Source organism: Gossypium raimondii, chromosome 6 (genome assembly GCF_025698545.1).
Source record: "Gossypium raimondii isolate GPD5lz chromosome 6, ASM2569854v1, whole genome shotgun sequence".
NCBI classification, from domain to species: Eukaryota; Viridiplantae; Streptophyta; class Magnoliopsida; order Malvales; family Malvaceae; genus Gossypium; species Gossypium raimondii.
The window spans coordinates 45,374,413-45,390,784 of record NC_068570.1 but is presented as its reverse complement, the minus strand read 5'-3'; the positions used below and the strand labels follow the sequence as shown (position 1 = coordinate 45,390,784).

The 16,372-nt window shown below is 33.8% G+C and overlaps 1 protein-coding gene across 1 annotated transcript; it reads right to left on the bottom strand.

Annotated features, from left to right (window-relative positions):
• Nucleotides 1–13,924: 13,924 nt before the first annotated feature.
• LOC105772014 (uncharacterized) lies at nucleotides 13,925–16,372 on the bottom strand. The gene is made up of 2 exons (XM_012593370.1): nucleotides 16,231–16,372; nucleotides 13,925–14,172 (listed from the first exon to the last, which is right to left on the bottom strand). The coding sequence occupies exons 1-2, from the start codon at nucleotides 16,370–16,372 to the stop codon at nucleotides 13,925–13,927; spliced, it is 390 nt and encodes a 129-aa protein (XP_012448824.1).

The following is a 16,372-nucleotide window of genomic DNA, read 5'->3' as shown; positions in this document are numbered from 1 at the left end:
TAAGGTTACTAGTCCAGGCTAAACCTTCAAAACAACAAAACATTACCAGTCTAGGCTAAATCCGAGTCACATGTATATCCGAGTTTGCAACACATGCAGGAGATCGGTCCAGAATAGAAATTCAGTCCAAAATCTTACGTATGAAACTTTTACTCGATCCATCAACATCATTTCAGAGATTCATGATATTTCACATAGATCGATTTCATCTCCACAATTTTAACAGAAATATATGTTTCATTAACAACACTTAATAATGAATTTTAATCAAAGATATTAGTATGAACTTACTGAATTGCGATAGCTACAAAAAATCGAAGACGATTACTAAACAACCTTCTCTTTCCCACGATTAACAACCGATCTACTCATTTCTTAATCTAAACATAATAAATTAATTCAAATTAACTAATTCAAATACCATCCAATACTTAAATTCAAAAATTCACCCTTGAATTATATTTTATGCATTTACCCTTAACAATTAACTTTTATACAATTTAATCCTTCCCTAAAAATTTAATCAAGTAATATCCCTAAGCCAAATTCCCAACTAACAAAATTTTACAAGGTCCCCAAACAGTCCTTAAACAACTGGAATTTACAATTTAAACCATACTATTTTAGCTTTATAACATTTAAATCCTTAAAGATTAATACTAGCAAAAATCACTCCACATAAAAGTTAAATTGAACCATAATACTTATAAATTCATCCACCACTGCAAGTATGTTTTTCATTTTAAAAAAATTTAGTCTCTACACTTTTCATAATTTATCAAACTAATCCCTAAACTTGTAACACCCCTTATCCGAGACCACTTCCAGAGTCGAGCATGAGGCGTTACTTGACTTAACTTAAAAGTTCGGGGCATAAAAATTTACTTTTAAAAGTTATTTCACTGTTCATAATAAGGTTGTCCACCTACGCAACAGTCACTAAATCAATTATAACTAGTGCTACGAAACTTGAAATTTAGATCCGTAAATTTTCCCTAAAACTAGACTCATATATATTTCTACCATAAATTTTTATAATTTTTGGTTCAGCCAATTAGTATAGTTTATTAGTTAAAGTCTCCCTTGTTTCACTGATCGTCTGTCTTGACCTCTCGTCACTAAAATTAAATTATCTCATTGTACAGACTTCATATAGTATTCTCACTTGTTTTTATAGAAAATAGACTCAATAAGGAATCTAGAAATATAAATTAAAACTCATAAATATTTTTGTACAATTTTTAATGATTTTACAAAGTCAGAACAGGGGATTTCGAGAACCACTTTGACCTTGTTTAACTAAAATGCAAATATCTCAAAATAAATAATTCATTTGTCTACACCATTATTTTTCTATGAAAATAGACTCAATAATATTTAATTATTTATCTCATCCATCCTCTAATTCATTTTCTACTATCCTTGGTGATTTTTCAAAATCATGTCACTACTGCTGTCTCAAAACTGATTCACTACCAATATTTACTTTTTCATGATTTCTATGCATTATTTATCGCCTAGACATTTATAACAACAAACACCTTCATACTTAGTCATTTTAATAAATATTCATCATCAAATATTTACATATCATCTTTTGGTCATATCTTAAGAATATACAATCGAAATGACCAAGTCTCTATACATGCCGTAGCTCAAAACATTTATCGTCTTAAAATACCTAGTTGTGGTGGTTGATAGTGTGAACGCTCTCCGACGTCTTCAAGATCCCGACTATGCTTGATAATACTATATGAACGAAAAAGAAATAAAAGAAATAAGCATAAAGCTTAGTAAGTTTACAAGTAAATAAATAAAAAAATTTATCAGAAACAATTATATTCATAATTTTTTATTAAGCATTAAGATCTTTACTTTCTTCTTTACTTACTTTTTTACTCGTTTACTAACTTGTTTGCTTAACTTACTCCTTCGTTGCTGAAATTTCTTTTCTCAACTGATAACTGAGATACTCTTAATCTTATTAACTCACCTAAACTTGTCTATTAGGCTTTTACCTGAACTTTCATGTAACATCGTTTATTTATTAGCCCGTTGAATCACTTGGAATACTAAGGATACTTGGGTCTCCTATCTGAATATAACATGCCAAAGCTATGTCCCAGACATAGTCTTACATGAGATTTTTCTTTTACTGCCAATGCCATATCCCAGATATGGTCTTACATGAGAGTCTCATATAGGTGCCCATGCCATGTCCCAGACATGGTCTTATGGGGGACCTCTCATCTCGGTGCCAACTCATGTCCCAAACATGGTCTTACATGGCACCTCTCATCTTAGTGCCAATGCCAAGTCCCAGACATGGTCTTACATGGGATCTCTTTACCCAAATGTCATGACATTTGTATCCAATACATTCCTCATGTTTCAACGGGGCCTTTTAACACTAATTCTCTATCATCTCATACTTGAGTTAACATTAGATATTTTCATGAAATAAATACATAATTGCTAAAAAATAACAGCATTAATAATAATTATCAAAATATTACATTTATTTACGGTAAACTTACCTCGGTACAAAATATGATCAAATCTAGCACTTTAGTCCTCAACCATTTTCTTTCCCCGGTCTAACTCTGAATTTTGTTCTTCTTGATATATAATAGAAAATTTAGCTTATTTAATACTCACATTCATGAAAACAGTCCTTAACTCGAACTTTGACAAAATTACGTTTTTGCCCCTAAACTTTTTCATATTTACACTTTTGTCCCAAAGCTCGGAAATTAAACTTCATCCCTTATTCTTATGTTTTATGACATGCTGAACATTTTTCCCTTCTATGGCAACATCAAATTCTCACTCTAACACTTACTTATGAACATTGGTTATTTTTACCGATTATGTCGTTTTACTCGTTTTCACTTAAAATCACTTAGTAAAAGTTGTTTAACATAATTTCAAGCTTCATATTCTACCATAAAACATCAAAATAAACATATTTCACCGATGGGTGTTTTTCCAAATATGAACCCTAGGTTAAATTATTGCTAGAACAAGCTAAATCAAGTTACCGGGACCCTAAAAACGTAAAAAACATTTAAAACGGGGCTAGAACAGACTTACAATTGAGCTTGGAAGCTTGAAAAACCCTATCCATGGTTTCCCCTTGTGAATTCGGCCATGAGCCTGAAGATGGACAAAAATTGGCTATTAATTTTGTTTTTAATTCATTTTAATAACTAAATGACCAAAATGACCTTAACGAAAAACTTTGGAAACATGCCTAACCATGTCCATTTTTATCTACCAACTTAACCAATGGTCTAATTACAATATAAGGACCTCCAACTTAAAATTTCATAACAATTGGACACCTCTAACATGTAGAACTCAACTATTGCACTTTTTACAATTTAGTACTTTTGACTAAATTGAGTGCCCAAACGTCGAAATTTTCGAACAAAATTTTCACGAAATCATTTTGTGAAATCGTAGACCATAAAAATATAATAAAATAATTTTTTTCCTCATCGAATTTGTGGTCTCGAAACCAATGTTCCGACTAGGCCCAAAATCAGGATGTTACAAAACTAACTTGGTCTGGCTTCAACGATTTCAAAAATACAAAATTCACTAAAAATGGAAGTTAAAAACACTTATATGCAAGGTCCCAAATATACCAAATCTCAAAGCTCCTCTCCTATGGTGATTTTTGGTGGTCAAAATATTTTGGAGAGGATGATAGCTATTTTTTTCTTTGTTTATGTTGTACTTAATTAATTTACCTTTTTACCCTTACAAATTAACTAAAACTTTCATGATTTAACAATTATAAATCGTCCACTATAACTTGCGATGGTCTAATTACTATATAAGGCCATCAATTAAGTTTTAAATTCATTTAATACTTTTAACTAATAACCACTAACTTTTCCAACTTTTATGATTTAGTCCTTTTACTTAATTACCTAACTAAATGCTAAAATTTCTTAATTAAACTCTAATACGACAATATAGAATTTCTATAATATTAAATAATCAATAAACATTTATTTACTAGAATTATGGTCTCAAAACCATTATTCTCGACATCACTGAAAAATGAGATGTTACAAAAGTAAAGTATGGACCCTAGTTGAAAGATCAAGTGAAAAATCTACTATAGGTACTAAGTGAGTTTTTAGGAATAAGCTAGTTGAGAGTGGTAACATAGTCAGGAACAAAGTTAGGCTAGTTGCTGAAGGTTAAACATAAGAGGAAGGAATAGACTATGATGAAGCATATGCTCTCGTAGCTAGAATTGAAGTCATTTGGATGCTTTTAGCTTTTGCATGCTTTAATGATTTTAAGTTAAAACAAATGGATGTAAAAAGTGCTTTTCTAAATAGTTTTATAAATAAAGAACTGTATGTTGAACAACCACCCGGTTTTGAAGATCCAAAATTTCCAAACCATGTTTTCAAACTTTCAAAAGCTTTATATGGTTTGAAACAAGCTCCTAGAGCTTGGTATGAAAAGTTATCAAATTTTCTTATTCAAAAAGGTTTTTGTAAAGGGAAGGTTGACACAACACTTTTTATTAAAGAAAAGATAAGGATTTACTAGTAGTTAAAATGTATGTTGATGATATAATTTTTTGTTCTACTAATGATTTTCTTTGTCAATAATTTTATAAGTTAATGGAAGGTGAATTTGATATAAGCATGATGGGAGAACTAAGCTTCTTCTTGGGACTCCAAATCAAGCAAAAGAATGATGACATCTTTATCAATCAAGCTAAGTACACAAGGGAAATGCTCAAGAAGTTTGGGATGGACAATCTCAAACCACAGGCTACACTAATGAGCCCTTCTACAAAGCTTGACAAAGATGAGGAAGGTAAATGTGTAGATTTAAAATTGTATAGGTCAATGATTGGCTCTTTTCTTTATCTTACCACAAGTAGATTCGACATTATGTTTATTATATGCATTTGTGCTAGATATCAATATTGTCCTAAAGAATCACATTTATAAGCCCTGAAGAGAATCTTTAGATACCTTAGAAACACTCCTAATTTAGGATTTTGGTATCCTTGAGATTCATCCTTTAGCTTGTATGCATTCTTGGATGTGGATTTTGGAGGTTGCAAATTAGATAGGAAAAGCACCTCCAATACTTGTCAATTCCTAGGCAACATGCTTGTATCATGGTTTTCAAAGAAATAAAATAATGTTGTTTTGTCCACCAATGAAGCGGAATATATTTCTGTCAGTAGATGTTGTGCTCAAGTTTTATGGATGAAACAACAACTTATAGACTACGGAATTGATGTAGATATCATTCCTATCAAATGTGACAATACTAGTGCTATGTGTCTAACTAAAAATCTCAGCCAACATTCTAGAACTGAGCATATTGAGATTAGACATAATTTCATTAGAGATCATGTCCAAAAAGGAGAAATAGTTCTAGAATATGTAGACACCTTAAATCAATTAGGAGATATTTTTAAAAAACCATTAGAGAAAAAAAATTTTGGACACTTAGAGGAGAATTAAGTATTACTACATTGCCTTAATTTTGTTTTGAAATGAATTTTAGCACTTTGTTGTTATTTTAAACTGTTTTATGACTTAAAATTGATTGCAAAAGTATATATCCATGATTTATATGGCCCTTGTATGTAAAAAGCTAGGGGGAGTTTTCATATGGATAATTTTTCTATTTTGACCTTATTAGTCTAGCACGACTTATTTTTTTATGCTCTTGAACTTGCTAGAATGGACTAAATCTTGTTAACTTAGTTTTTTTTTTTTGTTTTTCATGAATCATATGCATCATACTTACATTATGCATCTTCATGCATAAGAAATCATTAGGAATGATATTAAATTCATTTTAGAACCCTTAGAACCCTTTTAGACCTAAAAATTTCATTTTTGCATTATTTCTGCACTTGGAAAACAAAATTGCAATTTGGCATCAATACCATTTAAAAAATATCAATAATTTTATACAAATATTGATACTCGTAAAAAAATATCGATACCACGAGGACTTTTGCAAAACAGATTTCCAAAACCATTAAATTTTTTTCTCTTTTCCGAAGACCTTTCATCTCCTCTCTAAAATTTCTTATTTTTTTGATCAAATCTTGCCTTTGCAACATTTTCAAACACTCTTTCCTCAAGATTTGTTCAACATTGCTTGGAGATTTTGCCTATTTCAACACTTTTGAAATAAAACTTGAAATCTTCAAACTTTTGATTTCATGCAATGTAGGTTAAAATGTTGATTTTTGATGAACTATTAGGTTTATTTGTACTATATTCTTTGAATTTTTTTGCAGGGGGTTTCCTTTTCCTAGCCTTTTTCTTAAATTTGTTACCTAAAACCCTTATAGACCAAGTGTTTGTCAAAATTCCCAAACAAATTTTTTTAGTGTTTTAGTCAACCTTTAATTTTAATTCTCTAGTTATGACTCCTAAAAAATGGACCAAGAATCGGTGCATCTTCCTCACATCAACCTAGTGGTCCTAGATCATCCTTTAATGAATGCTTTCGTACCAATTCTGTACGTGAATGTTTTACTAGAAACTTTGCATCTAAGAAAGTTTGGGATTCTAGTACTATCAATATAGCCATGTTAGATAGGATCAATTTTTCCTATCTCTCTATTTTTCAAAATTGGGGTTGGATGGATTTTCTTAAAATTTCCTCATCGACCTTTTACAATCTTGTTCGACCCAAGCTCAAACATGATGAGTCTGGCGACACCATTGTAGCCATCAATTCATTTTTAATGAACACCCCTATACGTCTTACCTTAGAAGAGTTTGGAAATTGTCTACATCTGCCTCCCTGAGGTACCTCTAATGAAAAAGGATCATTTAATCCAGCCCTTTTTATTCAATCCAGATCAGCGTCTGAACTTAGCATTCATGATCATGTCTTCCATATGATCATTACTTGGAATCTACACCCTATTAAGAAACATACTAAGCTTCAAAACACTGATTATTGATTGCTCGATTCAGTCCATTCCGATAAGTGTCCTAACCTAGCCCTTTTTATGTTCAATAACTTAACTAAAGCTATCGGGAGGGTGACGAATACAAACATCACCCTTCCTATGGCACTTATTTGTCATTTATCTTTAGGAGGTTAGGAATTAGTACTCTTGGAGACACTCTCATTATGTCTTATCAACCTCTTAGTTTTGGGGCCATTCACCAAGTCGGTTATCATTTTGATGCCAAGTTCGGTAAGAAGATTATGAGTGGTCATCCAACTACCAATGAAAATGATGATAATGAAGGTGCTTTTCAAGACATTCTGGCACCCCGAGCATGTTCATTCACTTGACCATGCTCCTCCTAAAACTTCGTCATCTCAAGCTGCTCAACCTTCGTCTAAGATTAATGGTGTCATCCTCGACGCTATCCATTCTTTGAGCAATAATGTTCGTGGACTTTGAGATGAGGTTCAATCTCATAGGGATAATGTTAACTCTAGGCTATCGATGTTAGAGATGCAAATGGCATCTCTCATTGCTCATTTTCCATCGACTCTTCCCTTCTCTCCTCATGATGACAATTATACTAGATTATTAAGTTTGCATTTTCATATCATTATTCATCACATTTGCACTATTACTTTTGGTTCATACCCTATGTCTATTGCTTCTTTTTGTACCTTATTGTTTATTAAGTATTATAAGATACTTTGGTTATTTTTATTAGTTCTTTATTTCTTCATGTCCATATATATTTCAACTAACCATCTTTTTCTCCTCAAGCTTTATTTTTCTATTTTGATATAACAAAAGGCAAAGAAGAAAAGGTAAATTGATTGATATTGTGTTAACCTTATGCAATGCAAATTATGTGACAATTTTCCTTGAAGTAAAAATGAATGCCAAATTTTAAAATATATGTCAATTTTATTTTGGCCTTAAATTCAAAATGACTTTTTTAAAGGGAGGAATATCTTCAAAACAAATTCATCAAATGTTTTGTTGTATCAAAAGGGGAGATTCTTAAACTAAGTCGTATTTGAAAATATATTTTGATATAAAAATTAAAGGTTTTTGAATAAAAGTTAAATTTAAACAAAATTGACTAAATGATTTTTCAAAAGGAGTATAAGAGATAAAAGTTTCAATTCTTACTTAGAAAATTTCCGAGTCATTCTAAAAATCAAGTTAAAATGATTTTAACTAAGTATAGATTTTTTCAACTAGACAAACTATTTTTAAAACAAGTCAAAATTGCTTCAGGCCAAAAAGTGTAGATACCTTTTAGGCCAAGTATCGATATTTTCAAAATATCAATACCCCTCAAAATAAACAATACCAATTTGACATTCTAACTTTCACAAATTCAGCTAAATATCGATCCGATATTGATACCTTTTGTTCGGTATCAATAAAATTTTCCTAGTAGTAATATTTTAGCTCCAAAAGTCATTGAATTTAGCATTTATTACAAAAAAATATCGATACCTTTTTATTTGGTATTGATACTTGTTGTTGAAGGTTTATAGGTGCTCTGGGTTTCTCATCCCCAACGGCTCTATTAACTATCACAACAAGCTCAATGGTTGGAAACCAATTAGGGGTTATAAATACTAGCTTCTAAAGATCCTACAACAACAAGAAAGCATATTCAAGCAAAAATTATCAATCAAAAAACCTTTGTGCCCAATACTTACATAATTCTCTTGTACAGACTTGTAAACTTTTATTGTTATTCTTTAGCTCAAGTGTATTCTTGTCTATTTGTGCTTAATTGGCAAACATTCTGATATTGTTAGGATTATTTCTTTGTAATTCTTTGAGAGGGTTTGTATCTTAAGATTTGGGTAGAAATCTTAAGGGAGTTGTAAGATTAAACCTTGTCCTCAAAGGTTGCAAAAATTAGTAAATTTGGAAAAATCCTTAGTTGTGGAAAGTTAAGGTAGTGGAGTAGGCAATTAGGGTTGAACCACTCTAAATTGATGTGTTCATTACTTTATCTTTTTTATAAGACCCCAAACTTGGCATAGAGGTTACGGCCAGATCTAGAAGCGTTACCGTAAAAATGGTTGAAAATCCTAATTTCATAATTTTGAAAAAAAACATCATATACTCCTATCACACGAAAACCTGGTTTATTTAAAAACATATCTGACTCAGCTATTTTAATTGAAAATGTTGTTTGTTTACATTTTCTAAAAACATACGACTTTGCAGTGGAAATTCTTAGTAAGTTAAATTTTGGAAAACACAGTTTTTTGTTTGAAATCCATTGTTTTTGCGAAAAATGAGCGTTGTCGATAAAACGTTCAAACGATATTATACGAAAAATGGAAATAAAGTTCAAAACCCAAAATAGTCCAAACAGTCCAAAATTTACAAAACTCTTACACCCAAGGTTAAATAAATTAAATTTAAAAAATATTGATATTATAATGAGCTCCCATCGCACTGACCCACCTAAGTCTGAGGGTTACCTAAAAGTGACAGACAAACAGAAAGTGAGTTATCATAATTCAATGTATAACATATCAAATCATTAACAGTAATTAAACAGATACATATATATATCAAAAGCATAACATAACAGATGTAGATAATAATCCTACCCCCATTCGCTACCCACCATCTCCGACCAACCCAACACACCATATAGGGTAATATAATACCAATTCAACCCTACACACCACATAGTGCCGCTATGACACTTTTCAAAATATTTGCAGCAGAGTTGCTAGTGTATTAGGTGATTTATCGAATTTTATAGAATCATATATATATGTGGCTGAGCCACCAAATACAATAGATTATTACACTGCCCACACTTCCTCATTATATCAAATCCCATCCCAGATGCAAATGCAGTACTAACAGATCTAAGATATACTTATGATGTACATGCTTACAGTAACAAATACAAAACATATACTTAACGTTTTTCAGACTAAACATGACATATTACAGGTTTTACCTATCTCATATCACTATAAACATACGTTTTATATCCAATTTAACGCTAACAGGTGATTAGAATTCGTGTTTTATAACTTATTTAATAGTATACTGACCCTACGGAAGGCCTACATTCGATCCAAACGATGTTTATAGCCCTAGGGAAAAATTCAAAAATTTGGGCACACACACCCATGTGGCCCCCATGCCCATTTGGCCCAGACCGTGTATCACACACGGCCTATCACATAGTCTAGCACATAGCTGTGTGGTGACGACAGTGCAATTTTTTAGCTCTCGCCGTTCACTATTTTTCAAGGTTTTTGTTACACACCTTAGTCAAAAATCCGGTGCACGCTCAAAACCGAATATTCCAGTAGCTAGATTGACAAATAATATGAACTACAAACCAAAAAGTTACCAACCTAACGATTGATTTAACAATTTCTACACAAAAAACCCAATAACTGAAACGGACGAACCCTACAACAGCAAAATACTCACCACCTCTTATCAAAACAACAAGTTGAAACGAACTCAATTCGTCGATGAACCCACTGTCACACGATCCTCTCCTATTCATAATACATATAAGAATTAAATTCCAACTAAATCTTTCACAACAGCATCAAAAATAAACAAACACTCCCCAAAATACAAATCAAACAATGGAAACTAGGCCTTCCCCAACACCACAAAACCACACAGGAGTGTAATGGCAGAGAAGAATTGAAGCACACAGAGGTTATGACAATTTCGGCTTGGCAATTGATAAACGAAAAATTGAAATTGAAATGAAAAATATTTGGGAAAAGAAATCACAAGAACGACTCAAGAACAAACAAAAAAATGGAAGGAAAATAACCAAATAAAACAAAAGAACAAATTGCAACAACAGAGAGAAGAATAGTGGCGTGAAATGGGGAATTATTGGGGTTTGTTTCTTAGTGAAATAATTCTATTTAATTTCAAGAATAAAAGAGATAAGATAGGTAAAAATAAATAAATTAATAAAATAACTAAATTTTATGAAAACAAACCCAACCAAATCCTAACACCCTGATATGATAATAGATTAGCCCAAAGCAGAATTTAATCCCACTACAACACTACAAGAGCAGCGCATTAAAGGAATGGCAAAAAGTTTTCTCACGCAGAAACTATAACACCAGACCCCTAACACACAATCAAGGTACTCAACCACTGACATATACACTTGCTTATGATAATTCAACAAATCAAAAAGTCATATTTTAGGGGGTTACAGCTCTCTCCCCTAAAAGAAATTTTGGCCTCGAAATTTACCTGATTCAAACAGATGTGGATATTACTTTTTAATCGAGTCCTCAAGTTCCCAAATAGCTTCCTTAGTGCCTGATTCTGCCATAGAACCTTAACTAACAGAATGGACTTCCTCCTCAAGACCTTGATGTCTCGATCCAGAATCTGAACCGGCTCCTTCTCAAAAGTTAAATCCAGTCTTACCTCAATCTCCTCAACAAATATGACATGACATGACTCAGACCGATATCACCTCAACATAGAGACGTGGAACACATCGTGAATACGATCTAAATCTATAATTATCTCCAACTGATAGGTGACTGGCCCCACACATTTTAGAATTTGATATGGCCTAATGAACCTAGGGTTCAACTTACCCTTACATCCAAACCGAAGAATCTTCTTCCATGGAGACACCTTAAGATAAAAATAATCACCCACCGAATACTCAATATCTCGCCTCTTCATATTTGAATATGACTTCTGTCTATCAGAAGTCACCTTAAAATGATCCTGAATCAGTCTAACTTAATCCTTAGTCCCAAAAACCAACTCAAGACCTAAAACCTGTCGCTTACCCAACTTAGTCCAACAAAAAAGAGTAGGACACTTTCGATCATACAAAGCCTTATAAGGTGTCATCTGAATACTAGACTAGACACTATTATTATATACGAACTAGGCCAATGGCAGAAACTCCTCCCAACTACCTTGGAAGTCGATCACACAGCTCCATAACATATCCTCTAGTATTTGAATCACCCTCTAAGATTATCCATCTGTCTTAGGATAAAACGCAATACTGAAGTCCAATCTAAAACCCCGAGCCTCATGAAGCTTTCTCTAGAACTGAGAAGTAAAGCGAGGATCCCTATAAGAAATAATCAAGACTGAAACTCCAAGAAGTCTACTGATCTCAGAAACATACAATTTAGCCAGCTTCTGAAGGGAGTAGTCTGTCTTGACAGGAATAAAATGGGTAGACTTGGTCAAATGATCCACAATGACCCAAACAGAATCATTCTTAGTGGGTGTTAAAGGCAACCCACTAACGAAGTCCATAGTCACCCGCTCCCATTTCCAAAGGGGAATACTAAGGGTTGAAGTAAACCCGAAGGTAGTTGGTGTTCAGCCTTAACTTGCTGGCACGCTAAACATCAAAAGATGAAATTTGTTACCTCTCGTTTCAAATCAGGCCACTAGTAAAGCTCTCGGAGATCCTGATATATCTTATTCCCACCAGGATGCATAGCATCAGGACTACTATGCGCTTCCCGCAGAATGGACTGCCTCAACTCAAAGTCATTAGGTACACAAAATTGTCCTCAGAAGCACAAAAACCCATAATTTTTTAGCCCAAAATCAGAAGTATTACCGTCCTCAACCTGATGGAGTTGTAAAACCAAATTGTTATCCCCCAATTATTTAACCCAAATCTAATCAATCCAAGTCGACTTAACTTGCAGCTCGACTAACAGACTCCCATCATGGGACAGACTTAGGTGAGCAAACATTGCCCTCAAATCAGACATTGCTCTACGACTAAGACCATCAGCCACCATATTGGCCTTACCAGGATGGTACTCAATCGTGCAGTTGCAGTCTTTAAGCAACTCAATCCATCTAAGTCGCCTAAGGTTCAACTCATTCTAAATAAGGAGATACTTGAGGCTCTTGTGATCGGTGTAAATTATACACCTCACACCATACAGATAATAACTTCAGATCTTTAAGGTGAAGACAACTGCAGCTAACTCAAGATCGTGCGTGGGATAATTGTCTTCGTGTGACTTAAGTCATCGGGATGCATAAGCCACTACCTTACCATCTTGCATCAGAACACAAACCAATCCAACATGTGATGTATCACTAAAAACCATAAATTCCTTACCCAATTCAGACTGTATTAGAACAGGAGCTTGAGTCAAAACAGATTTGAGCTTCTCAAAGCTAGATTGCAGCTTATCATTCCATATAAATGGTGCGTTCTTATGCAATAACTTAGTTAAAGGAGTTGCGATAATAGAAAACCCCTTAACAATTCTTCGGTAATAACCCAATAAATCGAGAAAGCTACGGATCTCAGAAACATTCCTTGGCTATTTTCACTCAAGTATAGCCTCGATCTTTTTAGGATAAACTTAGATCCCCTCAGCAGATACCATGTGTCCAAGAAAAGTTACCTCTCTTAACTAGAACTCGCATTTGCTCAACTTAGCGTAGAGCTACTTTTCACAAAGTATGTACAGAACCACTCTAAGATGATCATAATGGCCATCCTTAATCTTAGAGTATACTAGAATATTGTTAATGAAAACCACGACCAACTGATCTAGATATGGGTGAACAACTTAATTCATAAGGTCTATTAATGCAACTGGAGCATTTGTCAAATCGAAAGGCATGACTAGGAACTTGTAATGATCATAACGAGTCCTAAAAGAGGTCTTATGAACATCGACCTCCTTAACCTTAAGTTGATGGTACCCGGAACGGATATCTATCTTGAAGAACACAAAGGCCCCATAAAACTGATCAAACAAGTAATTGATCCTCGGAATTGAGTACTTATGCTTAACTGTCAACTTATTCAGGTGTCGATAATCTACACACATCCTCATATTCCCATCTTTCATCTTTATGAATAGAACTGGTACTCTTTATGGGGACACACTAGGCCGAACGAACATAGGGAAAAACTTGATCAAGAAGTTCTTAAAGTTAAGCCTTCAATTCCATAAGCTCCTTTGGTGCCATGCGGTAGGGAGCAATGGACACCGAAGCTGTACCCAATAGAATCTTAATACCAAATTGGATCTCCCTATCCGGAGGCAACCAAGGCAACTCCTCAGGAAAAACATAGGGAAACTCCTTAATCGTGCGAATGTCTCCAACAGATGAATCTATAGAACCTAAATTATGCACAAGAGCCAGAAATGCTTCACAACCTTTGTGAACCAACTTTTCAGCTATAAGAGCGAGGATTGTTAGAGTATGCCCAAAGATCAATCATGAGATGGTTGTAATAACATACTTGATTTATCATGTTTATTAATATAAGGCATTACCATTATTATTTCAGTTTCTTTTCTGTGTGTATAAAGAAACTGTTTTATAATAATGTCCTAAGAATGATATGATTATTCTTAAAAGATCCTTAGTCAAGTATTATTGTTGGATAGGACAACGATAATGCATTAAGACTAACATGCAGTTGATTGATGATAAAGAGTTGTCATTGATATGGAATGTCAGATTTGATGCATGAATATGTGTATTAGAGAACAACATATTGGATTGACCCATTATTAGTATGTTTCTTGGATTATTATGTAATTGTCACGACATTACTCATAGTGATTAATATGTATATGATCCTTAGACTTGAGATCATTATAATCCCAACATCATGAGTAGTATATCTTGATACGATCAAACGTACAATCGTGAATCGGTTGTTCTATAAAGGCGATGTTGGATATACCACAATCGATGTAGAGGGATATGGTTGGTCGATATAGAATAAGTCCCTCCTACATAATGGGAGTAATATCTTAGGCCACTTGATTAAGTGAGACTAGAAATGCATGGCCATGCTCAAATAAGTTGATATGAGATGTCATACTTATTTGTATATCGTAGTCTGCTTAAGATATCAAGGAACATAGAATGGACTATGCAAGTGTGACTATTCCATGACTTGTGTCCAATTCAGAGATAAAGGACTTAAGGATTATAGCATAAAAGGTTAATCATAAAAAGGTTATGTTGAATCATGATCTCTTGTGACTTAGGTAGCAATGATGCATTGCTAGATGCCATTCATTGTTTGCAACATTGGAATCGTTCTAGTATTACTGCTAACGTTACAGGAACCTACAGGGTCACACCCTATAGTTGAAATGAACGAAATAAGCCATAGTTGGTATTGTTTTTGGGGGTCGCTTGAATTAAATTAATTATAGAATTAATTTAATTCGATAATCAAATTTCCAACACATTATGTACAAGGTTGTTGTACGCATAATGAGGACATGAATTTGGTTAGCATATGAATTTAAATAAATATATGGTTTACCGAAATTATATTATAATTAATGTAATTATAATTTTCGGTTTAAAATATTATTATATTTATTTAATTCCTAAAAACCCTAAAAATAAAAGATTTATAAGGATCCCGTTTTTTCCTATGCTTGGGTCTAGAGCCATCAAAGAAAAATTACTTTAAAAACTGTTTTGGGGATTTCTTCCGTCGTAGTCAACTAGAGGCCGGGATCATGATAGATTGCGGCTTGGTTCGACAGTAGATCAGACTACTCGTTGTTGAGGCATTGTTGTTTACTCTGAATAAACATTAGGTAATTTCGCAACCTTTTCACCCCGATTCGTTCCTCACACATGGATTCCTGGTTGGGATCGCCGAATTATTATTTTCCGCTGCGCCATAGGGGTGCCGGCGATCCAACAAGGATTACATTGGATAAGTAGTCTCGATGCTCGCCAATCATAACAATCTCCACACCATCCTCAGATATCAAAACCACCCTTTTCGTATAACGATCTAAGCTGACTTGATGCTCCACGTGCTAGTCCATTCCCAGAATTATTTCAAATTGCCCGAATGGCAATTCTATCAGACTAACCGAAAATACAACCCCTTCTATCGTTAGCAGTACTCTCCTATAAATCCTATCAACCTAAATAGACTAACCAAATGGAGTAATCACAGTAACCTCACCAAAAGTACTCTTAACAGAAATACCCTAGTTCGCTGAAGCAAAACTAGCTATACAAGAGTGTGTTGATCCTATGTCTATCAATGTAAAATATGGAGCAATATTTATGAAAAACGTATCGGTGATAATGTATGCAGTGTATCTATCCTCGCAACGCCTAGCCGTATATACCAGTGCAGGCTGCCTAGCCTCAGTCTGATTAGCATCTTTGTCTGGTGCTCTCTGACCTTTACCAAATCAATTACCACCCTTAGCCGGACCATGGCCCCTAGGCGGCTGTTGACTTGCCCACTAAGGGTGAACTATATTCGGAGCTGGAGCTTGCACTTGACCAGAACGCTATGGGCAATCCTTGTGTGATGTTCCATCGACCCACATCATAAGCAAGCTTCCAACCTTTTCCAACACTCACCTGAATGGCGTCTACCAT

What these genes read in the sequence shown, in the direction of transcription:
- LOC105772014 (XM_012593370.1), bottom strand. Translation starts at nt 16,372, where the DNA reads ATGGTAGACGCCATTCAGGTGAGTGTTGGAAAAGGTTGGAAGCTTGCT. An exon ending in ATATAGTTCACCCTTAGTGG is followed by an intron (nt 14,173 to 16,230) that starts GCAAGTCAACAG and finishes TCGCTCTTATAG; the next exon opens with CTGAAAAGTTGGTTCACAAA.